Here is a 27,479-nt window from a genome sequence, read left to right as displayed (position 1 = left end):
CCAAAAATTTTGCCCCCTGAACCGAAAAAACAGGTGCGGTGCCACGGACCTCCATGATACGGGCTGTTATCTTACTGCGGTGCGGGGCTCTCCTGAGCCAATAAAGAGTACTATTATTATTGTTATTAAATTATATTGGCCTCGATCTTGGGGAAAGTCGCTCTGCACCAATGTTCTTTGTGGTCCGACAGTGCACCAACATCGGTCCGGCAGACTACAACTACGACGAGACTATCAGTGCCCTGCGGTACGCCCACCGGGCCAAGAACATCAAGAACAAGGCGAGGATCAATGAGGACCCCAAGGACGCGCTGCTGCGGCAATTCCAGAAGGAGATTGAGGATCTTCGCAAACAACTTCAGGAAGGTGTGTCATATTGCGGGAAAGAATATGTGCCGTTGATTTTTCCCAGTCTTTGGGGGTCCGCAACCAGAGCAGCGAATGTCATTGAGCTTCAGCATGTTTTTGCCACTTGGCGTCCACCAGGGCCGTAACCAGGGGGGGGGGGTTAGGGGGTTCTGACCCCCCCCCCCCCCGAAAGTTTTTTCTGGGTACGGCCCTGGTCGGTGCACTTGCAGCCAGCCGATTTTAATCTCCACCTCTGCGCACGCGCAGTGGCACCGGTCGGCTATCGGGTACCAAACCGGGACCGGTTCTCCGGTTTGCTGTAACTCTCCATTATATGCCACCGATGCACATGATTCATAGGCGAAAATAAGACAATAGACACTTTCAAAATGGCCGCCGTTGTCCCCGAAACCCCCCCCCCCCCCCCCCCCCCGAAATTTTTTTGTGGGTACGGCCCTGGCGTCCACTAAAGATGATGTTCACTGACGATGACGTCCACTAACGTTGACGTCGTGCGCAGGTTTTGCCCTCTAGGTGGTACTTGTTGCAACGCACCCCCAAGAGAAAAAGAGGTGGACATGGGAGCGAGCTGAGAAGCACAGGGGATGAGAAGTTGTGACAACTAGATCGCTGCTCTAATAGACCCTCTCCAAAAGTGTTCACCGTCTGCTAGCCGTTGTGGCAGTTGTCCGAGTCTACCACTGTTTGGGCACGCACTTTGAGCATGTATTGGACACGAGGGCTGTGTCGGCGTTTGGCGCGAACTCGGCTTGCGTCGAGTACGAGTGCTGCATCAGCATTCAGCGCAAAGCCGGATTAAATCATGTGCTTTGTGCTCGAGGAATGTCGACCGCCAGTGTTGCTCGATGGGGTTTTGAAAAGGATGTTTTTTTTTAGAATTGCATGAAAACAAACTCGGATATTTCAAACTTCTGGTTAATTCAAACAGATTTCAAAATTTTGGTGGTCCCGCTATGTTTTTGATGTATAGATAAGCGGCTTAATTCAAACCTCGTTTTCGTGTATTTCCTACTTTTTGTTCTCACGGCCGTGTTGAGTGCGCTTATTTTTGTGCACTGTTGCACTCCAGAGAGTTGCTTCTCTGCAGTGCACCGATGCTCGGTGAGAAGCACACTCGACGGGGCTCAAGCGGGGCTTAGAGCTATAAAAACGGGCACCACGTGAAAATTTCCATAGCAACTTGCACGGACGCTGTGACGTGGTGGCATGTCATAGGTCCACGTCACGGCGTCCACGCAAGTTGCTATAAAAACTGCCACCCGGTGCCCGTTTTTTTCGGTCATATGTCCCCTGCTTAATGGTCCACATTAGACCAACTTCTTGGCCTGATGCTCAAACTTATTTTGTTTTGAGTTGTCATGTGCTGTTTAAACAGCCTACTATAAACGACAGTTTTGGGAGATAATAAACCTATGTCATACATTTCACAAATGTTTCATGTGTGGCATAGCTGCTTATGATTAGTAGGCCTATGTAGAGGAAATTCTGCTTTTTATGTGTAGCCATTTATATAGCAGATCATAATTTTATCTTGCATCATATTTAGATGAATTTCTAATATAATTTAAACTTTTGATAATCCATGGCTTCCTGCAGTTTGAATTGCTGAGAGTATACTTTACTTATATTGGCCAAAAATTCCATGTCAGGCTTTCATAAATGGGCCATAGGTTCAGACTTAAATGCCTATTTGGTACCAATAAAAATGGCACAGCTAAAGTTTTAATGAACCGAACAGTGTTGTAGAGACAGCTAAACTTTTAATGAACCGAAATCTTAGAAACTCTTTGCTTATTATATATTTGCCTACAAAAAGGTCTCTATCTCTTGTAATATTGTGGCAATCCTTTGGAAAAGAAGTCGGAGTCTGCCATATAAAATGTAGATGTCCCGACGACAGACGTTAGAATTTGATTCTGTGTTACAGGAGTGGAGCCATCGACACCGGACGACGAGAGCAGCGAAGAAGCGAGCGACGACAGCGGTGACAAGAAGGGCCGGAGAAAACGGAAGAAAGGTGCGTCCTAGTCTTTGCAAGCATCACAAACAGTTTGTGCAAATCCTGTGTGGTACATCTTGCTATCTTCATACGTCTCCGCGTAGCCATCTCCGAGGAACGGATGCGAGAGATCCACGACGAGATTGTGGCGGACCGGAAACTGCTGTCCGAGAAAAAGGACCTGGCGCAGGAGGAACGAGACCGGTTGGCAGCCGAGCTCGAGACGCGAGAACACCAGCTCAACACGGCAAGGCACGTAGATTCGACGCAGCTGAATGCCGTCTTTGGATAGGTGCATTGGGACGTCAAAAGGGATGCTAAAACAATATTTGGGTCGAATTTCGCTAACTGGATGTCACTCAAGACTGGTTCTTACATTGACCTTTAGCTGCGACCGCTCATGACGAGAGAACACACAACTCCGACCTGCATGTCTATTTTCTAGTTTTTTACACGTCGTTCTATCAGCGTGAGCTCGGAATAATTTTGACAATGTAAGCTGACCATCTCTCATGGACAGTGCATCGATTTGATCTCAAAACTTCTTTACAAAACAAACTACACCGACTTGACGTAACACAAATAACAATTTAATCATTTAATTGATTCAACTGTTATTTGTGTTATGTCAAGTCAGTGTAGTTTGTTTCATAATGATGAGTCCCGGCTTCTAGAACATTTTTGCATTCATTCGGAAATTCTGTAAAACTTCGGTACGGACACTCATTTGCAAAACAAAATAACCGAAAATCCCATGGACCTCGAAACATGTCAAATATGTTCACGTTATCTTCGAAAAAACTAGGGCATATACGTAAATAGAACACATTGTTTCGTCAAAAGAATATATTTCTTATTTCTGTGCAATGAACACCAGCCAGCGGTTTGTTTAAAACAAATGGTGTAGAACTATTTTTCCAAATTCTAAAAATTGCGCGATATCCGCGCTGTTTTTTTAACGTGCCTTTCCGAGTGTACGGTTTCCTTTAAGCTTAGTGACTTAAATAACAGTAATTTTTTGTATATTCGTCTTTCGCTTATGCCGCCAGCACTAATAGTTTCTTTCATTTACGTTTTTGGAGCTCTTTGTGCAAGGTGATTTCTTTGCGAATCGTAGTGACTTGACTCTCTGAATAATTTGACACAAAGTTGACGTGAACTGCATTCCGGAGGCATAAAATAGCGGATATTTTGCTTGATTGCTGTGGCTGTATGAAAGTTCTCTTTGTTGACAAGGCAAAAATGGTACGCAGGCATGGCGGTGGCAGTGGACAACAGTGTGTACTTCGGGGACGGCAACAACGTGCGGATGGTCGACAGCCGCGGGATCATCCACACGCTGATCGGAGACCATCAGCACAAGCGCCAGTGGAGGCCCATCCCGTGCTCGGGGACCCTGCACATGAACGAGGCAAGCACGAGGCTCACAGGCGCCCGGGCGCAAACTTACCGCCTCTTATCAAGTATCTCGCCAGGCCTCAATGGGACATTTTTTGTGTTCTGGAAGTGTCTCGATTTTACGAAACGGTTTTGTGGAATGTTCGTTTCGTATCGCAGGCCTGGCCCGGCTTGCTAGTCTTAGCTAAGGACCCCGCAGGAGTCACCTCTATGTGATTGGTGAATGAGGTCACCATGGACCCTGAGCCACTGTGGGTGTCCCACCCCCGCCTGACTGTGCGTGGCATCCCCGTGTCTGAGGAAAAGAGCATCCTGGTGGCTGAGCAGAGCCCGGGGTAGATTTAAACCCTCCCCCCCCCCCCCCCCCCCCACACACACACACACACACTTCCCAACCCACCCAGTTAGAGCAATACACCACTTCAGCCCCGCTTCTCAGAAACGGCTGTCCTGGTATGGCCCGGCCGGGATAATCCTGTCGTCGCCTCTTATAATACAGTTCCTTCTTATCTTTCACTTTTCTGCTTCTCGTTTTCCAACTCTCTCTGTATTCACTTTTTATTCTTCTTATTTAGCGGCAAGGGCCAAGATCAAGTGGCAGCAAATTTCGTTAACTCAACCTACTAGTTATCCAGCGTTGACGAACTCGCCGTCATTAGGTGACTTCAATTTAGTTGCTCGCGGCTGTTGGCGTTTCGTGTGGTTATCGCTTAATTTTGTGTACAAATGTGTCTGTTAGTGATAGCACACAACCAATAAAACAGTGCTACCGTGTCACTCTGACAAATTCGAGGTGATTTCAACCCGAAATTTCGGTCTTTTTTACGAACAGTAGATGACGCATCTAATCATGTTTCTCGTTAATTTCGGCGCGGTACGACGGCGAAACGACTAAACTGATGCGCGGTGAGAATAACCATCGTCTATAACAAAACTGGGCAACCATTTCTTTTTTAACAATATTAGACGAAAGATGGAGGTCTGCTGAGCGTCAATCGACACGACGCCGTTACTATAGGAGCCCTGAAATCCGGCGGTGCCATTTTTGGGAAGCGAGGGAAGCGAGGGAAAGGTTGCGGAGAAGAGAAGAAGAAAACGAGATAGATTCTTTATTATCATTTTGGAAGAAACCTCTCACCTCGCAGGTACCGACTCTCTCGATCCGAAAGAGAAAGGAAAGGGCTGGAGACGCTTGCAAAGAACGTGTAGGGATTCTATGACTTCCCTACAGCGTCGAGATTATTGCACCCTTCTCTCCCCTTTCCCTTTTTTTCGGGGCCAGGATTTTTGTTTTTGTTAATTCAGGGGCGTACAAGGGACAGCTTCTTTTCTTTCTTTTTTTTAACTTTAATGTGAGTTACGACCGAATGCACGTAGACCGGGGGAGATCCAAGATCTTCTTGGCGTGCACACGGAGAATATCATTCACGGAGTGCCCCATCTGATCGATGTAGTCGGCTCCGCACGGAAGAGAAATGCTGTAAACCTTCTCCCTCTTCCAAAACCGAAAGCTCTGGGCGTGTTCTTTTTTTTTTCTTTCTTTTTTCTTTTTCATGTGGGCAGTGGTGTGGGTTGGCGACTCGCTTGCACATGCTTCCGAATTTAAACTTACAGGTGAAGAAAGAGGTCTCTGTTGGCGAATTGATCTGCTCGTGCCCGCGATCGGTGCACCGTGTTCTGTGAGTATAGGAATGCACACAGGGTGGTAAGACAGGACTTAGAAAGGGGCCTCCCTTGAACTGCTCCTAGACTGTAGAATGAGTTTCTTACTGATGTTATCAATGAGGTACACTGTGTACCTCATTGGCCTACAGAGACAGACTACCTCTGATCATAGGCCGCTCCCCCGTGCTCGACCACGGGGGTGCCTAGAGGCGGAAAAGATTGAGGAAGCCTTCGAACTGTGTCAGTTGGCTCAGAGACGGAGCACTAAAGAATATTGAGGCCGAGATTGCAATGCATGACCTTGACATCCAGCGAGAGTATGTTGTTTCCCTGATTAAAGTGCACTGTGCGGCTAAAATCAACCATCTGAAGAGAGCCCTGAACGCGGAAGGGGTGAGGGAGATCACCAGAGGAAACGTAAGCTTGTTGGTAGGCAGTTTTGCGGTTCAGTACCAACGTAGCTAGTTGAGCTAGCCGCATGAGGCCCGGGATATGTGATCACCTGATTTTTTTTTCTTCTTTTTCCTCGCCCACGACAAGAAGCAAAGGGAAAGGAGAGCTTTCTTTCGAACGCGTTGCGAGGTGACGAGGTGGAGGGGAGGGAAGCCATCCGGCCGCTGCGGGTGTTAGAAGGCAGGTAACACAAGCCAAAGAACGTTGCCTTTAACGTCACACGACTCGAAAGAACGTTGCGGTTTCCTGAACCCGCAATCTGGTTTAATTTTAACCGCGTTTAACCGCAAGCATCCGGTTGGCGCCGCACTTACCCGTTCAAGACCACAGGAAACAGGCGGCGAGGGAAGGCGCCCCTAATTGTTCCCCAGTGCTCGCGAGACGCAGAAGTAGCGCCAGAGACTGGCGTTTCTTCGTGTGCCTAAGATACCGGAGACAAACACCTCTCTGAAGAAAGGGCTTGTCCCTCTCCCGAAGAAATTTTCACTCGTGACGCACAAACATTTTTACTCAAAAGGGGCAAAAGAATGCAACGCTCACTGTCAAGTGCTGCGGTGCCCTTCGGTTTGTTAATAAAGCACTGTGGTGAAAGCACAAACCACCAAATGGCTGCCTTCGTAGTAGGCTCACAGGATTTTGTTCAAGAAGCAGTACTTGCGTCCTTCCTTTCTACCATAATTGAGGTAACTCATTACTTTTCTACCGTTAGTATAATTAACCACTCTTGAAGCTCTGTAATTTCTACTTTATTCAATTTACTTTTGACGCCAATTCTCACTGACTTAACTTTTTTTTTTTTAATTTTACATGCATTCTGTTTTTTACCACGGCCTTGGGATACCAGCGCATACTGCATGTTTTGCACTAACACACTGCAAATTATCTTTGTCGTTTTTCAACAATTCCTTCTCCACGGGGTGGGTGTTTAGTTTATGTACTTTTACGCAAATATTCAAACCATTAACTTATACACTCAAAACTCCGGATGGCAATTTGACTCTTTCATTGCTACAAATGTTCACCGCAGATTTCATTCAAACGAGACACGGTTCAAGCGACTCATTCAATGATTCACTCGTTCATTCATTAACGTCAGGCAGTTGGTTTATATTCTTTTGTCGGTCCGCCGCAGGCAAAGCTCCGCTGGCCGACCGAGCTGGCCATCAACCCGCTGGACAACTCGCTCTACTTCATCGACGACCACATGATCCTCCGCCTGACCAAAGACCAGCGCCTGCTGGTGGTGGCTGGCCAGCCCGTATACTGCAAGAGCGAAGACGGTGCCACCCAGAAGAGCCGGATGGGCGACGATTCCGACCTGGGCACCCTGATCAGCTTCGCCTTCGGGCCGACGGGGATGCTGTACGTGGCCGAAGTGGACCAGAGGGACTCGTACAAGGTGCGCGCCCTGGGCCCGGACGGAGAGCTGGTCCACTTCGCCGGCAGGGACGAAGGCAAGTGCCCCGAGGGCAGCCCCTGCGAGAATTGCACCTCGTGTGGCTCCAAGAGCTCCCTGGCCGTGGACACCAGGCTGCAGGCCGTATCCTCGCTCACGGTGACCAGCGATGGCGTCGTGCACATTGCGGACCTGGGGAGCCTCCGGATCCTGTCGGCCGTGCCGTACCTGCCGGAGCCTGACGACCAACAGGAGTACCAAGTTGCGCAGCCCGAGAGCCACGAACTGTACGTCTTCAACAAGTACGGCCAGCACATCGTGACTAGAAGCATACTGACGGGGAAGACCAAGTACACCTTCCTTTACAACGTCAACACCAGTTTTGGCAAGTTGAGCGCCGTCACTGACACGTCTGGGAATAAGGTAAGTGCGACGTTTACGCCGACGCGCACAAGCTGAGGCGGTGCTGCGTGTCTGCTTTCCTCCAGAGCGTGTCGCCGACGGTAGAGGGCTTTAAGGCAGTATTAGTGACGTGCGCGGCCAAAAGCGTCGCTGTGGTCAGCTTTCCACGATTGGCCAAACATCGAGCATATGAGCACTGTCAGATTCTCAACTTTGACGGTGTTAGTTTCGGATTGCGATGGCTCCTAGCTTCTACTGTGCTTTTTAAACGCATAATCGAAGTCGTCGTCGCACCCGATGGTAAGTAGCCAGACTAACAACTGGTGACGTCACGGCGAGGCAAATCCCAGTCGTGACGTCACGGAAGTGAACCATAAGAGGGCGCCACCGAAATATCTCGGCGCTAATAGAAGCCAAGCAAATGGCGTGGCTATTTCCCCATCGGGAACTACGTGGAAATGCCGAGAATGAAGTGCCACGTGATGAGTGTCCCACATTTCAATACACACGTCCCTTTCGTGGGAATACAAAAATTGCTGTCCTCAGATTTGCGTACGATAAAAAAAAAAAAAAAAAAATGCTAGTCTCAGCAGTCCGATATTTCAGCAAGCGTGTGAGCGCCGAATAAGAAAATTAAATTTGCCGGAGCACATTTAACCTTTTTTAGTCATTTATTTGACACCAGTAGCAAACGGCTGTGCCTCCTTCGCTTGCCCCCGATGTCAAATAAAAAAATTAATTCAACAAAGAAGCGCTATGAATCGAATTTTAGTCCCTCAAAGAGACCCTGACTGCAATTTAAAGCAAAAATTCGGGGAAAAAAAACTGAAAAAAAAATATAAACACTCGATATTAACGCTTGAAATTATGGGGATGTACCCGGTTTTATTTCTCACCACCTGGCATCGTCTGCTAAGGTCTGATGACTGCGAACGATTCCCGCCTGATAGCTTCAAAAAACCTTTGAAGTATTTCAATAGATAATAAAAATGATCTCTGGTGACCGTTGCCTCATTGAACCGCCACATTTAAGGCTCGTTCACACAGTCCCGTTTTTTTACGTCACGTTACGAAAAGTCACCGGGATATCTGTGCTTCGTATTGAGCGTGGCTACCAATTCAAGGAGATAGCCTGGCACGCGGCTTTCGAGACACGCATGTTTCGGTGACTTAGACGTAACGCAAGAAAACGGTGCTGTGAGAAAAATTGAACCGAGCTCAACTCCTCACGTTACGTTACGACGAGCCTTGTGTCCCTGGTTGCCACGGTAACACACCGTCCTAGCTCGTCGTCACCGAAACATTCGTGTGTCGAATGTCGCGTGCCAGGTTATCTCCTTGAATGGTAGCCACGCTTAATACGAAGCACAGATTTTCCGGCGACTTTTCGTAACGTAACGTAAGTAAATGGGTCTGTGTGAACGAGCCCTTATCTTGCTCCCAACAAAGTCCAAGCTGTCGACTGTTGACACCAAAATATTAATTTAAAAAGGTTTCTGTTCTAACACTCCTCGTATTTCAGCACGAAATATAAAACTTTGTTTTCGGAAAACGCCATAAGTTTTATAGTCGAGAGCAACCTAATGAGGCAGAAAATGGCGGTTTTCCCCATGTCTCCCATAGAGTCCCATGTATTTGCTGGTGTCAAGCGATGGCTGCTGGTGGTGCCACTCGACCACAGCAAGACATACCTCGAGCGGCAATCCAGCCTACTACAATTACAGATCAGCAATCTGGCCGCTCCGATGTCTTTGTCCGCGTGGCTTGTACACTTTTAGAAGATCGTGTGTGTAGCGCGTCATCTGCTCGTATCTGAAAGCGACGAGTATACGCACGTGTTTGGTTGTGGCTGCCCGTCAAAGCTAGCTTCACGCGCATGGGACTTTCATCCATGAAGTGTCCATTCATTACTGTGTTTGTAGGTTTGGCACGAGTTCTTTCTGACTCGCCATCACGTCCCAAAACTCAAGTGGAATATGCGGTGGCCAGTGCAACGCAAACCCGTGGTGTGCAGCAGTGTGTAAATTTGGGTAGTCTAAGTTTCAAACCGTCACATAGAAAGGTTGGCTTTGAGCAGAATATACAACACCAGGTTTTTGAACTGTTAAGGGGGCTATTCCGACAAAATTCCTTATCAAGTTTTGTGTTCTTTGACTCGAGCTATTCGAAAGATGAAATTAGGCGACCGAATGACAGGCGGCACGTCTCGGTCCTCCCGTGCAGGTGGCTTTCCTGCGAGACTCCGGCAACAGCCTGCACACCATCGAGACGGCCAGGGGCCAGAAGTGCAGAGTCCACGTAACGAAGGAAAAGCTGCTGGAGTCGTTCGTAGACCCGGACAACCTGCAGACGCACTTTCACTACGACTCGGCGGGCCTGCTGGTGACGCGCTACGACGCGACCGGCAAGACCTTCCACTACATCTACGACGAGAACGGGCGCCTCACCGACGTCATCAACCCCAGCGGCAGGCTCACCAGCCTGTCGTTCGACCTGAGCGACAAAGGGGCGTCGGTGTCGGCCGTCCAAGAAGGGGCGCGCAGCGTTGTCACCGTCAAGGGTCTCACCGTCATCACCTCGCGAGGTGACTCTTCCTCTACCAGTGCCACCGGCGTCTTCTCTTAATCTCCAGAACCAGCTATCTTTTCTCTTTTCTTATTGCGGCGTGTTTTCTTCTTGCAGGTGGCGTGTCCATCGAGACCATCTTGCACCAGGACGGCGCGGTGGAGGTGAGCACGCCCTGGAAGGCTGGAGCCGTCTGGGAGGCGGACACGCACCGTGTGCTGCGCGAGCTGCTCCCGGTCCAGGCCGGCATGTTCCCGGTGCCCGTGAGGCAGACCCTGTACTGGGACTTGGAGTCGGCCAACACGCTCCAGTGGCGCTACGACCTCAAGTACTCGCGTCGGGACGGGCACCGCTCCATCTCCGCCGTCGAGAGGGTGCTTCTGGTGAGGAGCCACGTTGAGCCTCCAAGATGACGAGGGTGCCGGGTAGTCTGTTTCACTGACCGGAGTTCGGACACGAGTGCTCTCGCACTTTCGGTGACTGAACCTAATGCTCAGGTCAGGTTGTATCACTCGTGTTCAGGCTGTGCCCCTGTTGTCCAGAAGCTGTGCTGGCCCAAGATCCACCTAATAATAGTCTCCTTGGGAATGCACTGAATGTGCGCTTTTGTACTCAGTGTTGCCAATTTAGTGCTTTTCCCGCCTGACTTAGCGGTTTTCTCAGTTGTCTACTTAAACATTTTGGCTTCGGCCAAAAGTCTTCTGAAGTGTTTGTTGTTGTGACAAAACAGCCAATTTTGACCTTCTTGAAACATAGGAATCATTCAGGACTTAATACAGGAGGACATTATGGTACTTTAATTTAAATTTGACACAGACGAAGCAGAACTCTTCGCTTACACGGCCAAACGCATTCCCATAAATCTAATTTCGCCAAGGGGCTTAAAGTGCTACTCGTTAGCAAAGGAAAAAGTTTACAGTAAATGAAGAAAAGAAAGGAGCGCAGAATTTGGCGCTTTTCACCGTAAGAATTACGCAAGCAGTGGAGCACGTAGCCGAATACAGTCGCTAGTCAGCACATTTCGAACACGTTGGAAAACTTCATACCAATAGTATATCCGTTGCTTTACACGTACAGCGAGAGAAGTAAAACACGCAACGACCTGAACCGCACACGCTGAAAACAGAGCAGCGCAGAAGCATTTAAAAACATGTTGCGCAAAACACCTCCACGACCGGCGTGCTTACTATTAGCCCCGAGAGCGAGCACAAGCGTCGCTGCGGTCGCCGCGCCCGGATTGAGTGAGGTGTACTGTGACGTCAGGGCGAGTACTCCGCTCCGCGATCTCGCATCGGCTCGCCTCCCAGCTCCGGTTTCCTGGTTTGGCGTTGTGTGCCGCAAGCTCTTCATGGAGCTGCACTTCGTTTACCCGGTGTGCAAGAAGTTGAGTTAGGCCGATATTGACGTGCTTCCGTACATTTTATAAGCCTGCTTGTCCCTTTTACCTTTAAAATTGCGTTACAAATCCCGAAAGCTATCGGCGGAGGCAATTCCGCCGATGAGCCTCCCCGTCCGTCCACACGACACAAGGCAATCTTGCGAGAGGTCAGTGAAGCGATGGCGCAAGCGTTTGAGACGCTGGAATTCTGTTCCTTGCACGTTCATGATTTAAGACAATATTACATCCCGCTTTCAATGCATTTGAAGTGGCATTTATATCATGCGCCTTTGGGTGGTCGGCGAATTAGCTGGCGACCCTGACTCTGCGGTGCCACTCTGCATGCGCTGGTTCGCAGATGTTTTCTTTGAAGTGCTCGTGGAACAGAGTTGTTTTACATAAATGTGGCTTCTTCGTGAATTAATTATATAGTTTATACACGTATGCAGGCATATTTCTTAGAAGCTGCACACTTACTGGAAATTAGTTTGTATGGTAGCAGCAAAAACGGCCGAATTGCCCCCAGTTCTCTGTATGATATGTATTAACTGCCAAACTATGCACGGCAATATTTCCGTAATGTGGAATGCTTATACTTTTTCCTGACATTCTTTATTCCAGCCTATTCCGAAGATACACCGTTTAGTCTGAATTGTTATTTCCAATTAAAAGAGACACTGCTGCAGGTCCCCAAAAGCTTCCTCAGCCTCCAAACTCCCTACAGCTGGACTCTCTGACAACAGAGGAAAACAGGAGTAAAAGCAAGCATTCGAACGTCTGTCCAGTGGAAGATGCAGCACTAGTAGCAAAAAATGTGGAACCTGTGAAGGGCGATAGTCTGCGTGAGAAAAGCTCCTGGTATTTTAACTTCAGGACAATTCGATTTAAGTAAAATCTCAATTTTAGGGCTTAAGGGGCTAATAACAAGCTAGACACCTTCGCTTACGTTTTTTATACATTACTTGAGGGTTGATATAAACAAGTCCACAAATACCACCCGTGTAGTCCATTGAAATACTATCCGAATCCATCAAAGGTCAAATGCAAGCACTGTATATAATAAATGTTCCTTGTTTCTTTTTTTTGTTTTTTTTTACTTTGCCCCTGCACTTGGGCTGTCTTACTTGTGATTTTTTCTTGATGGCCCAGACTGTATTTAACATGTTGCTCGAGCAGCATGCAGCTTTTCTGCTTCGGCGATCTTGTTTAAAAACAGATACAAAAAAAAAATAGTATACATAACCTCCCAATTCATTCAGACCATCAGCAGCATTTATTGTGCGAGATGTAAATCTATAGTGACGCTCCTGCAATTGTGGCCATATTTCTTTATTTTCATATACCAGCTGTGATTCATGCGTTGCCTGCCCTGTCAACCATGTTTAAAATGTTTGTTGAAGCTTCGCCTGTAGCTGCAGGCCGTACCTCAATAAAGGTTCAAATAAAAATTTACACTTCCTAAGAAAAACACGCAAAAAAATTAAATAGAAACGAGCGCGCCGTCAGCTAGCGTCGTCACAGCCTCCACAGGGCGAGCGGGCCGAGTCGGGGAAAAATTCTCTCCTCGCCGTGACGTCACCCCGGTTCGCCGTAAGGGGGCGCCACGCGAACTTCTCGGGGCTAATAAACAAAAAGGAAACGAGAAAACCTTTTCTAGGCCTTCGACATTATAACGCCTTCGGATTAGCGACTTAAAGGTAGGCGACCAGACTCGAGATTCTGCAAGGCAGAAGATCCTCCTCACCATTGGGGGGAGGAGGAAACAGGCGACGGTGGACAGGGTAGAAAGGGGAGAGGAGGAAGCGAGGGAAAAGTGGAAAGCGCGAACTGGCCGTCAGTCTTTAAGATTCTTGAGGATTTTTTTTTATTATTTTTTTAATTAATACATTCTCCACATGTCGTTTTCTTGGAAGAAATAAGTATTTATCCTTGCATGTAGCCAGGGTTCCTTAGTGAGACCAGCCGCGAAAAGGCTAATTGGGGCTTCCTTTTGAAATTTGAGCGCTGGTTTCAGTCTTTTGAATTCATACTCCCCTGCACATGTTGACGGCAGCCCGACAGTGTCCCAAAAGCGCTCCAAATCTAGCCGTGAGCTTGGCTAACGTGGAGCAGACCGGAGTGCGATTGCATTGTGTGACCCACCTGCAGGTGAACGGCACCCAGTACCTGACGACCGAGTACGACTGGGTGGCTGCGAGGGAGATCCTCTACAACAGCTCTAGGCGCCCGTTCCTGGTGGTGCAGTACGACAGCTTCGCCCGGCCCGTTCAGTGGCTGCCCACCGAGACCCGGATGCCCCTGAACGTCATGTACGACCGCCTCGGCCGCTTCTCCGGCTGGCAGCAGGGCCAGCTCTCGGAGACCTTCGTGTACGACCGACTGGGACACCTCTCCGAAGTCAAGTTGGCCGACAACGCTGCCATCAAGTACGCCTACGACTCCATCAGCAAGGTAACGGGCTCGTTTTTGACGGGACCTTTGCCAACCTAACACGCCGCTGCCCGAGTGAAAGAGTGACTCTCGCACGATCAGTGTCCCCACGGCTCAATGCATACACGATGAAAACAATCTCGGAGAAATCTTGTCACGCGCTATCAGCTCCGTGTGAACGCTTGCTACGGACGTGGTTTGAAGCAAAACTCGTCGACGTCGGAGGCTCTATTTTACTTCACAGAGTTTTTACCTGCAATTTCGACACGATCATGAGCGATAAAGTAACATTCACTGGGATGTAATTAGATTGACAGTTATTGGACTGCCACTCACCCAGCTCCATTTACCTACCCTGAATTCTGGTTCCCGTTTGTCAATGTGTATTGATCACCACTATTTCGAATACCGGATGGCGTTGTCTGCTAGTCGTAGAAAAGGCTGCACCTTGCCTTTTCTACGGCTGCACCAAACCGGTGGCTCTTTCCGAACGAGGTCTCTACCTCCGAGAAAGAGAAGAAACTCCTGGAAGGATACGAAGTTTTTACTAGGATGGGAAATAAAATTAAAAGATGATTCAAATAGTGAGTTAAATCATGGTATAAATCGTGAGCTAAATCATTATTTACATTGTGAGTTGAATGATGATTTAAATCCTGAGATAAATTATGATTTAAACTGAAAGTTAAATCATATGGAGCAATATTTAAGCCACGATCTAAATCACTCTGTTTACTATGGTGATTTCATTCAAATATTTGCTACAAAACTAATCCCACAAGTACATTTTATTTGCCGTTTGTCTTTCATTTCCTGCTTTGACGGGTATTGGTTTTGTATTTAAATCGAAATATAATTAAGTGAACAAGGTTTACATCAGTCTAAGCACCAGCAAATGCAATGTGCTAGCAAATCAGAGCGCTGAGCTTTCTTTCTACTTTCCACTTCGTTCCTCAGTTGCGTAGCGCATTACTCTGCGCAACTCAAAATACAAAAAAAAAAAGAAAAAAAATATTTTAGTAACTAAAAAAAGAAAGCTTTTTCATAATAATAATAAAAAAAGGAGTTGAAATACATAACATAACGGACGAAAACACAAACCGTCTTAAATATATTTTCGTTTATTCCCAGTTTCGGTTTTCTTTGTTATGGAGCTCATATTTACCAGCTCGCCTGCGTATTTTCACTTCCTTCATAAGTTGTCTTTCTTCTAGTATGGCGGAATTCGCACCAATAGAAAGTTGTTAATTAAACTGTATACTTTAAGTATACAGTTTCTAACTGTAGGGAATTAAGTCCAATGAATCTGATTTAAATCATATAAATCTGATCTAGATCAAATCAGTCTGAGTTTTTTTTTTTGTTTATTTAAAAACAAAATCTTTATTTTTTTTGCACTTTAGGTTTTAGTGACTAAAACCTTCTAGAGACGCTACAATGGAGTAAGTCAGGCATGACAACCAAGAAACAAAAGCAAAAAAAAAAAAAAAAAAAACTGGGACGGTTAACACAAAAACTCCATTCAGAGTCTAACTAAGCAAAGGCATCCCTAAATAGGCCCACGATCCGCCATACGCACTAAACTTCTTTTTTTTTTTAAATATTGTTTGTTTGTTTGTTTGTTTGTTGTTTGTTTTTAACAGGGGCTGCGAAAGGTATGGGGTTTAGAAGTTATATTGAAATATAAAAGTTCACATAAAATATACAATTGAATGCAAAAAAGAACCAGAACAAAACCTCCCATTAACCTAGAATACGTGTATATACAGAAGAGAAATTAAAACATTTTACACTTCAGTGGTACAAGAAATACATCTGAACAGTCAACACTAGTTATCGCTTCTGTGACGAGAAAAAAAAATATTTAAAAGCTTATAATGCATAAATCTGAAATAACATTTGAAAAACTTCCGTGGGCATCTTATCTACATAATATTGTGGAATAGATTATTCCAGTCACCTAAAGTTCTTTTGAAAAACGAATACCTATATGTGTCGATGTGATATTTCTGTGTTTTAAACTGGTGTTTCTGTGTACAACTAAGCTATTTTTAGTCGCGAAGATTTAGAGTATAGCTCGAGCCGACATTGTACAAGTGATGGGAGATCATCAAAAATGTATTTAATCCATCTAATTGTCATCGAACCATGAGCAACGGGAGATGAAGTTGGGTCAAAATATTATAACGGAATTATGTCGCTTTTAGCTCGATAAAATAAATTCTGCCGCATTCGTTCAAACCATTTTCAGTTCGTCAATTTGATTTTTTTTTTCTTTTTATGAGGGTCACACACCATGGACGCGTATTCTAAAGTCGGCATAATATACATTTTGTACGCCATTAGTTTCCCTACAGGTTTAGATTTAAGATTTAACTTTATATGATAAAATTTTTTTTTTTTTCATTGAAGTATGGCCAATTTCATTGATGTGTTGGCTCCAACTTAAGTCCCTTCAAATTGTGACTCTTAAATCTTTAGAACTTCAGCCAATGAAGAGCCGTTGAAATTGGGTTGGAAGAAGAAGCAAGTAAAGTAAATTTTCAGCTGCGTTGGAAACTTTGTGTGTGTATGTGCGTGCGTGTGTGTGTGCGTGCGTGCGCGCGCGTCTGCGTGTGTGTGTGTGTGTCGTTTTCGCGCGCTGCAGCCTCGGGGTTGTGTTACGTCTAGTAATATCCACCAGCCCGTTTGCGGTCCGACTTTCTGCTCAGGACTCGGACATTTCGCTGTGCATACCTAACGTTACTGATGACCTGAGTCAGCTTTATGTGACCACATTTGTCCCGTGTCATCTTGTAGTCATGTTTTAACTGACGCGGAACGTATAACGTGTTTTATTACGTAATCATCGCTGCTTCTCAATATATAAAACTACGAGAGTGCGAATTTAGTATACAATGAAGGAACTAAAGTACCTTGAACATGTAATTGACTGCGTGCCCTCGTTGCGTTTCAGCCCTTTAAGGTCATCCTCCCGAGTGGACGAACCTTCACCTTCCACTACGACGAAAACGGCGGGCTGCTCCACGTCACGACGCCCAAGGAGACCCGGCATTCTTTCCTTGTGCTGGTATCCATCGGTTTCTACAAGGTCTACTATACGCCTCCGGGTAACTCCGGACCCTGCATAATCCACTTCAACGACCGAAGTCTGCCGATTCTCAAGATATTTCCCGGGGACAAAGGCCGCGTCCTGTACCGCTACAACGAGCAGTCTCTGCTCACCCTGGTCGTGTTCGGGGGCGGCAAGGTGGAGACCAACCACACGGCCACCGGTCTGGTCCGGTCCGAAGCCTGGAGCGAGGAAGACGTTGAGGTGCGCCACGAGTATTACTACGACGGCGCCTTGCTCACTCAGTGCGTCGCGCGATTCTACAGCAAATTCCAGTTGACAACGGCCAACTTTCACTACCGCTACAACAAATGGTTTCGGGTCAAGTCCCTGAGCGTCCGCATTGGAACGCTGCAGTTTCCAGAGATGGAGTACGCGTACTCCCCCAAGACGGGACGCCGCGAAGTGGTGGGCAATTTTAGGTTCTTTGACGTGAGCCCCAACGAGACGGCGGTGTCCGACGGGACGGCGACCTTCGTGCAGCAGACCGACCTGCAGCATAGGGTTCACCAGCGCTCGCTGTTGATCGGCGACAAGGAAATGTATCGCATGGACGTCCAGTACGGAAACCGAGACGGCGTCATTCAGACCAAAACACTGATGCGCCTGACCGGCGGTGTTCAGCTCCGGACGCAGAACTTCTCTTACGACGAAGACGGGCAGCTGACCGAGATGATGGGCAAGGATCACTGGAAGTTTAGCTACGACGCGAACGGGAACATCGTGACGATGCAGTACATGGGAAACAAGATCGAGATTCTGCACGACGTGGGGGACCGCATTCTTCGATTCGGAGAAACGCCTTTCGTGGTGGACGGACGAGGGTTCGTCGTGCAGAGGGGTGAGGAGCGCTTCCTCTACAACACCAAGGGGCAGCTGACGAAGGCCTACAGAACGCGACGAGGCAAATACGAAGTGCGGTATTTCTACGACGCCCGGAGCAGGCTCGCCATGCGAAAAGACCACTTCGGCAACATGACGCAGTTCTTCTACGCCGACCCGGCCAATCCGCGTCTCGTGACGCACGTCTACAACAACGCCGACGGGAGGAGCATGAGTCTGGTGTACGACACGAACGACTTCCTCATCCACGTGCTCGTCAACAAAGACAGTTACTACGTGGCCACGGACCACAACGGGAGCCCTACCCTAGTGTTCGACAAGTACGGCGAGGTCGTCAAGGAAGTGTACCGCGGCCCGTACGGGCACATCATCTACGACTCGACGCCGCTCTTCTACGTGCCGGTCGACTTCCAGGGAGGCATCTTCGACCCGCTCACGGGGCTGATCCACTTCGGAGAACGGATATACGACTCGCTGATGGGCAAGTGGATGACGCCGCAGTGGGAGGAGGTGCTGCAGCAAGCTTCCAACGTGCGAAAGCTTCACCTGTACCAGTTCAACCAGAACGACCCCGTAAACCTGAAAAGGGACCGTCGCAGTAAGATGGGTAAGTGATCTCCGAAGATCTTGTAGGAATGCTCTTACAACGGGGGTGCCATGTGGGCCTTCAAGTACCGACTCTGATCGAAGAAATAAAGCCCGGTCTTTCGACCCTCATGTAGAAAACTACGCAATGTAGAAAACTGGAGTTCCGTGAAATTGTGACGCTAGCAGTGAAGATAAAATGCGAAATTTTGAGACCTTGATGCTTACTGGAGCAAAATGACAAGAGAAAAACGATATGTCTTTACATGCCAACATTTGTATAAGCCTAATTAAGGTATATCATACAGATAAAAATAATTTTTTGGCTGATGTAACACCCTATGTCAGAAAAAAAGTTTATCAGCGAGAAAGATGGTATTATTGTATTTCTTGATGACAAGACTTTTTCCCTGGAATAAATTTTGCAGGCGCCCAAAACGTAATTTTGTCTTCATAAATATTATAATTAGGTGGACGTCGGTTCACAGAGATTTAATTTTTCGCTTGTATTTTTGTATCCACGTAACGTAAAGTTCTCAAACGTTGGCATTCTATCACCACCGCCAGCGTCACATTTTCACCGAATTTTATTTATTATATTCTTTTTCGATACGTAGTTGTTTATGCGGGCGGGATAAGTGGGCTTCATTTATAATCGTACCCGGTAGTTCAGCAGCGCCTATCTTGTCGTATATGAATCCTATCCAGAACATTTTAGCGAGAAAACGGTGTCAGGAGTTGTTTCTAGACTACAAAACAATGGCAATGCCAGTAAACAAACATTTCGGTTTTCAATATAACACTCGCGTGGGTAAAAAACAACGGAAGGCTCCTTTTGTCACGGAGCGATTTTTCGAAAGTTAAATAAAAAAATGAAAAATAAAAAAATAAAAAATGACCTTGAATATAAACCTTATCACTCATAAAATAGTCGCGAGTGTGTCTCATTTTATTACAAACTTTCGGACTTCATGTCTGAAATGAATAAATCAACTTATATTTCTTATAGTTTCTGTATCTGGTGTATGGAAACCATATCGTATTAAATTTTGGCTAAAGTCGGAAAGGTCTTTACGTTATAGTGCCTTGAAATAAAGTACAAATCATCCCGGAACAATATCGATTTTAGCTATTTTATTTGTTTCCGAACGCTTGTTCCGGTGCACCCACGTATTGAAAAATTCAGTTTTCCATTAAATACGTTCACCACTTTTCCAGAATGACAACTAAAACTACAACTCGTTAAAAATATATATAGACATATTTACTGTACACCTAATTGAATCAGGAAAAAAAAACTATATCGTTGCAAATGCAGCAACGCATGTTTTGGCATTTGCACAACTCAGCGAAGCTCTGCCATGTCCGGTCGTGATCCTAAAGAGACAAAATAAATCGGAAAAACTACTTTATAAATGCAGCCCATTGACGAGAAAAAAACTCTTTCAACATAAGATCTAAGCGGTAAACGATATGTTTATCTCGTTTAAGGATATTGTCTTTGATTTAGCAGTTGGAAAGATAGGAAAACGGCAAAATGTAGATTCTACCAATATACACCGAGAAGCACAATGGACCGCTTCCCAGATGAGGGGCAGCAGGGGAAAGTTTCCCCGGATCATGCACCGAGTTGCAGCGTGGGGCAAGCTCGCTCCAGCCTGGCTATTCGGCCTGGCAGTTCTGTAGGGTTTTCTTGTCTAGCCAATCTTGGCTCTACGGCACAATTGACCATTCAAACATGTTACGGCAAAATGAATCGATGGGATTTAGAGGACCTTTTCTTAAAAATACCTTGTTAACTATTTCTCAGACAGATCGCAGTCAGTCAAGAAAATACTGTGGTGAGTAAGCAAATAAACATTAACTTCGGAATACCACTGGGATCGGCATTGGACCCTGTATGTTATTCAACATGCAATAATCATCGAGTCTAAATAAATGAAATATCAATGATCTGGGAAAGGTAAAACTGAATTCTTCTTTTTTCAACATGCGGATGTCTCCGCACTTATTCTCCCACATGAGGATTGTGAGAGAGCTGTTCCATTGTTTTAGAATGATATATCTACGATAATAAACTGTTTTTCAAGTAATCAAATCGTCTTTAACTTCGATAAAACTAAACTAATGCGTATCAGAAATCCACATGTGCAAGCGTAGACTTTTAGGTAAATTACTGTTTTTATATCAGGATCGAGGTGAGCACATCTATGTAGAGACGAATTATGAAGCTAATGATAAGTATTTAGGATTATTTTTTGACGAGTGCATGGAGTGGAGAAAACACGTGGAGCATGTTAAAAAGCGATTGGGAGTCACTTCAACGTATATATATATATATACCGACTTCGAAGTGGCGCGGATTTAAAATTTCGCCAAAAGGTTTACTTGGTATTGGGCGAATCTGTTCTTCGATATGGCCTCAGAGTATGTGGATCGTGTTCAGCTGGCAAAACTTAGGGTTTCAACAAAATCATTTTCAGAATACTTAACAATATTGCATACGGAACAAAATATGTGAAGTTATCACCCCTTCAAAAACACGTATGTCTGAACATAATGCCGCTCGAAAAGCTGTTCCACTATGTTATATAACCAAACCTTATTATTCGAATAGCGATTTCAAGAAACTCCTAAAAACAAAACCTCTAATACACTGTGATAGATATGCACTACCACGAATACACACAAATTACGGGAGGCGTACACGAAATTACTATAAACCTTATCACCTTAATAAACTTCCGCGTGATTTAACCTGTCTTACGTCGCAAAAGGAGGTAAAAAATGAGTAAAAAAGTGGTGCTTTCAAAACGATAATCAATAAACGTGAGACACCGGTTTTTCGGAAGAGCAGTGTAGTCTGGAAGTTGACATAAGATCTACAGACTTTCATGTATTGTATTGTATACACGTACATATATTTTTGTAACATTGATAAAAGTGTACAGATTAGCTCGTATGTTTTTCCGTGGTGACATAATTTGCTCAGTGATTGAGATTATTTTTTATTTTGGCCTTTTGTTTTGTTGTTGTTTCTATTATGTGTTTTAACGCAAGATGTGGTAAAAAAAAAAAAAGTAAAAAACAGGAGCACGAAGCTGACTGACGGCTCCGTCCCACAAGCCCCGCGGTTTTGACGGGCCCGATTGAATGTATAGTTTTAAAATGGACTAATAAGGATATTATTTATTAGATGCAGCCGGGGCCAAAGTGGCAGTTCAGTACTCAGCCAAGATTGGCTAAACGAAGTAAATACGGTGGACCAGGTGGGGAATTTACTGGTCACTCAATCTTGGTAATTCGGGGACTTCACAAACTACCCCAAGGTTAGCTTACACTGTCATTCAAAGGAAGTTTTTGTGTCATCTACCCTAACAGCATCCTCAATTTTTGCTACGGAGCTCAGAAACACTGGATGCCACTTTGAGCCAGATCTGATGCCTCACGAATAAAAAACGGCTGGTCAGTAATTTTGTTAGAATACATGCACAGTAGATTGATGGTTGACAACATGTGCGAGTTACTGTATTTCTCCTGTGGTAGGCGTGCGGATGGAGCTGCAGAATGGAATCAAGGTCTGAAACAGGGTTCTTTATGTTCAGGACATGGTGCTGGCTTACTAGTTATAAGGCTGGTTTAGTCGAACCGTCTTGTGCCGTCGTGTGTACCACGGGGGTATTGCAGGGGCTTTCCCATTCCACTTAGCCCACGTGGGACCCACGTGGGCCCCACATCATGTGCTACCAGGGTGGGGCAAAAAATAAGAAGGAACGCCAAGGAAAAACTTTGTTCGTTGGAGGAGCTCCCGGGGCTAGGAAATACAGAGAAACGCCAGGCTGGCAGGTGACCAAATTCACTGGTTGGCCCCGTTCTAGCCTAGTACGGTGAAGGCCTAATCCTGCACCTAGCTAGCCCAAGCAAGCGTGCTGTCTGTGACATATTTTTTAAGGGTGTTTGTTTCAGGGATTGTTAGACGTTTTTATATGGATTCATTTACTTCTTAGACTGGATATCTCAGACTAGATACCCCAGACGAAGTGTCTGTATCGGATATTTTTGCGATGATTTTCAAACATCCTTAAAAATAGGATGCTTGAGAAAAAAGCCACTTTTCCCGGGAACTAACTGCCAGCCACTCCGAACGTAAGGGTTGCTAAGAATGTACTAATTAGAATAACAACGAAGTCATGTTTATTAATGAAGTTGTTCATTTCTTAAGATAACTTAAGGATAAGCGTCATCGAAAACCATGAGTTCATTCAAGACGAATTGAACCAGGTGGGAAGCCCAGGGCTACGCTAAAGTTACCGGTCGTGCAGCAGGCACAAGGCCGGGACCCGAAAGCGCGAATGATGAGCATTAGCATTCGCATTTCCGCATCGCTGGCTTTGCACCTGCTGGCCGGCGATCTTGCTGGCCTAAAACATGCGAATAACTGACTCCCGTGCAGATCTCAACGACTGGATCCAAAAGCAAGGGATCGACATCAGCAGCCTGGGCTTGGGACGGCCTCCGATCCTGAGGGGTGCCCCGGCACTCCTGTTCCCTGGTAGCCGGACGTATAACCTGCCGCTGCCCTCCGTCCCGCTGGTGTCTGGCTACGGGTGCGCCGTGCGGAGAAGGCTCGAGAGTTTCGCCCAGCTCTCGAGCGTCGAGAAGTCTAAGGTTAAGCGGGAACAATCGGCGGACAACGCGGTGCCCAACTTGAGCACCCTGAACGTCCCTTTCGGCCGCGGCATCACGGTCTCCCGGACGGCTGGACGCGCCGTGATACGCACGGTCGACAAGGCGGACCCGATCCAGAGGGATGTCTACACGTCCGTGTTCAACAACTCGCTGCTGCTAGACCTCCACCTGGTGATGCACGGCCAGGACGTGTTCTACTTCGTCAAGGACAGCACGTGGAGGTTCCACGAGGACATCACGCAGCTGCAACGATTGGGCACGGCCATCAACACGACCGTGCACCAGAGCAAGACGGACGAGGGAGCCCAGGTGTCGGACGTGAGGATCCACACGGCGCACGCCATCCTCAACATCCGCTACGGCACGGTGCCACACCGCGAGCGCCTGCGGCTGTTGTGGCACGCCAAGAAACACGCGGTGAGCCAGCGCTGGGCGCAGGAGCGGCAAGTCCTGCTCACCGACCAGCACGGCGGTGCCCTCGGCTGGACCGACAAGGACAAGGAGCACATCCTGCGCACAGGCTCGGTGCCCGGATACCGCGGGGACTACTACCACGACGTCGACTCCTTCCCCGAACTGGCGGACGACCCGTCGAACATTGTGTTTCGGAAAGTTACGAGGAAGAGGTGATCTACTGCAGAGTGAGCACAGTATGCTCCACAGCCCGTGGTACCGTTAATACGAGTGGTCGTGGTACGTCGTCGTGTGACCTTGGCGTGGAGTCTGGTGAAGTGTGGTTGTGACACTACGAGACGTTCATGGGCGAGACCATGTGTTGTTACCCCATTCTAACTCGGAATGACTCACATAGACACATTAGTGTCAGACGTGGGCGGATTGTTCGATACACTTCCGCGCTCTTACAACGATGATTCGAGTCCTGGTCTCTGATTTCGTGGGACTACGAGTTTCGCAGCTGCGCGCCAGCAAGCCTCTTCAAACGTGCGAAACTGGGTCGGTGTTTCTCTCCATTTATGCCGACACTCGGGCTAGAGCTTACAGTTGTCCAGTCCACCTATCTATAAATTTGTATGCAGCTGCAGTGAATCAGGTGCCGGAGTTGGGCTACTCGTGATACTGTGCCTGGTCTAATATGAAGCCATCAGTTTGTTTACAGTTGCAATCATCAGTGGCGTCGTGACAATTGTTTGCATATAAATATATATAAATATACATATACATAATGCTAAAAAGATGTGTTTAGGAGAGTTGCGTAGTGATTTATCACGTTTGATCAGTCGACGTTTAGTCATCAGCAGGCCTCCCTGAACCATGTCGAAACGTAGAGTCACGTTCAAGCCTGAATCGACTGACCAAATGCAATAAAGCTCTACGCAACCCTTCAAAGCGCGTCTTTTCTCCTTTATACTTTTCGTCATCCTGCGATTTCTTTCTCTTTTTAATTGTAAATATATATATTTATATATATATATATATAAGCATCTCGCTGATGTGAAACTTGGGAAACCACAAAGTTTTCTTAATCCCGAGGTGCAAACATACAAACCGTGGGCAGCATGTGCGCCGTTTCCCCCTTCCTTCATCACGCAGTCAAAGTTGCTGGCGCGAGCCTGGGTCTTTAGCTAAGACATGATTTTCACGCGGTGTATAAATGACACATAAAGCCACGCGCTTGCGGGAGTAGCTTTAACGGCGCTGTACACGGTATGAAATGGGGTATAAATAATAGAATATTGAGCGTCTCATCACAGATCTTGGGAAGAGAAAACAGCGGAGCAGAACCGCATTTCCAAATACCTCGAATTTCTTAGTAGTACTTTAAACCGTCTTAACGCCCTCACAAAAGCTTTATTTGGAGAGGTCGCATTACTTCCGACGGGATGAAGGCTATTATACATGGCAGAACACGCAACACCTCATTAGACGCCAACTATTTTCACTAATTTCAAAACCTTTCACGATTTCTTAAAAACTAAACGAAATAATTGTAAGACCACGTCAGTCACAAGAGTCTAGATGATCTCCGTTGAATTTGTCTATGATCTATTCTGTGATTATTATTATTCTTTTTGTAGGGTCAAGAGCTTTTGATCCGCAAGTACTTCTACAGTTCGATTTACACTGAAACACTTGTTCTGAGGAATTTACGTAACCTGGCAAATGTAATTTTTAAACTCTAGGTTATCATACTCGTTCCTGAGAGCTCTATTTAGGATCAGGTATATCTGAGAGTTGATGTTCTCATTCACGTCTTAGAACAAGGGTGGTCTGAAATATTCTATGATGAATTTGACATTCGAATGTGATGTGCAGACAAGATCTGTCCGGGCTTATTTTGAGTTATACACCCGTGCGTCAATAGATAGACGTGCATAATGAGTTTTTTTTTTTTTTAGCTTTGACGAAGATATTAGCGATAACAAATTGCATAATATTAGGTTGTAATCATAGGGATGTATAACAGGCGAGCACATTGCTTTTAGAATGAGAAAAAAACAGACACACAGAGCAACACTGAAGATATTTTCTGTTACAGTTTAAATTGTAAGAACTTAGAAAACGTTGATAGCATTGAAAATAATGTTTAGCTTTTATTTATGAAAGTGCACGGGAAACCTGTTGGATGTTGCGTTCACGTAATGCTCGATTCTTGCAAAGTTTCTTTCCTACTGTTGACTGTGCTCGTTTGTGAGAAATGAAAGACTTGGCTAGTGAAACCTCACGACCTTCACTGTTGTGCCTGCTTCGTGTCAAAGTTGAGAACACTGTTAACATGAGTGAGGTGTGACAGCGCGTTGAACACACCTGTGCCCAGGAGAGCTGGAGATATTATGTAAAGCTTTCCGCGGTTCTACAAGGCCAAAGTGAGTGAATTATATGCCCGGCTACTGATGTATCCAAGTGACTGTGTACGTGCGTGTGTGTGTGCACGCGCATATATCTGTATGCAGACTGGGAATAGACGATATGAACACCTTTTCCACCTTGCCTGTCGTTTTCTTTTCCTCGCATTACTTTTTTTTTTTTAATGTTTATTGCGCAGAAACCAGTGTTGCGGAGTTGCCACTTTGGAATTGAAATGATTCCGGAATCATTCCGCACTTTCGCGACCCCGGAATGGAGTGGGAATGGAATTAGAAGTATTTTTCTCGGAGTGGAGTGGGTATGGAATTGGGCTCGATTCTTATGCAAGCTGTGTTCATTTTCATATAGGGCCAACGGGCTATAGTGGTGCATTTCGTTAGGGCATGGGAAGTGGCTCTTGAAACAGCATCATTGCGCTGAAGGCGTCTGATGGCTCGATTGTCTCACTGGTGTATGCTCCGTCGAGGATGAAAATGGCCCGCCCTCAGTGAAGCAACCAAAACAGTGTCGAACCGAACCGGAAACCGGAGCAAAGCCGTTATTTTTAACTGAACCGGAACAAGACTGTAACCGAAATCAAACATTTCATATTGAACCCGAACCGGCACGGAACCGCGATATAATGGGATGGTTACCGATTCATTGGGAACGGTTCGGCATAATGAAGTGTGAGCCGCGCCTTCTTCCGGGGCGGCGCGAAGTAAATTAAATATTCGCGACGGCTGCGTCAGCGGCTCAGTTTTGACTAAACAAACGGCAGTAGCCGTTTGTCTAGTCAAAAGGCTAAGCATGGAGACAGCTGAATAATAATGCACCAAGTAAGTATATTTCACGTCTATGTACAACACGAATTGGCGCTGGCAAGTCGGTATGAAGGCGTACACTTGTATACTTGGTTTCACCTTAGGATGAACCGCAAAGGACGCTACCAGCTACCGGAGCCGATTCTTAGCTCGGAGCTCGGAGGCTTCCGGTTGGACGGAGCGACGCGGAGAGCGCAAAGTTACGGGACAAGCTACGAACTACAGATTGGCTCGTGTAGCTCGTAGCGTCCATCGCGGTACATTGTAATGTGATCCCGAGAGCACGGTGGCCTAGAGGCCAAAAAAGTATTCTTTGTGTATGTGCGCGCGCTCACGTGCGTGCGTGTGCGTGTGTAACTGTCTGTGCTCCATTTGTTTTTCTGCTAAGCAATATTCTTCAAGGAAGGAAAAAGCAGACATAAACGTGAAAATAAAAACAAAGCTGACGGCTGTCGCGCGTCTGTTCCCCGGTGGCGAAATCTACAGCCAGCCGGCAACGGCCAGGCAGCGCCAGCAGGGTGAGAGCGCACGGTTATACCCTGCCTCGTCGTAACTTGACAAAGGGT

General features: G+C 46.5%; 1 protein-coding gene across 1 annotated transcript; it reads left to right on the top strand.

Moving 5' to 3' along the window:
- Positions 1–239: 239 nt before the first annotated feature.
- LOC8023595 (teneurin-a) lies at positions 240–26,224 on the top strand. The gene is made up of 10 exons (XM_040499887.2): positions 240–366; positions 2,297–2,386; positions 2,473–2,620; positions 3,622–3,779; positions 7,017–7,703; positions 9,906–10,266; positions 10,365–10,630; positions 13,774–14,076; positions 17,012–18,617; positions 23,049–26,224. Exons 1-10 carry the CDS (start codon positions 292–294, stop codon positions 23,912–23,914), a joined length of 4,560 nt encoding a protein of 1,519 aa, XP_040355821.2. The 5' UTR covers positions 240–291; the 3' UTR covers positions 23,915–26,224.
- Positions 26,225–27,479: the final 1,255 nt, after the last annotated feature.

The sequence above is a fragment of the Ixodes scapularis genome, unplaced genomic scaffold (genome assembly GCF_016920785.2).
Source record: "Ixodes scapularis isolate PalLabHiFi unplaced genomic scaffold, ASM1692078v2 PGA_scaffold13__105_contigs__length_92229423, whole genome shotgun sequence".
NCBI lineage: Eukaryota > Metazoa > Arthropoda > Arachnida > Ixodida > Ixodidae > Ixodes > Ixodes scapularis.
The sequence above is the reverse complement of the archived record's forward strand: the minus strand, read 5'-3'. Positions and strand labels throughout refer to the sequence as shown.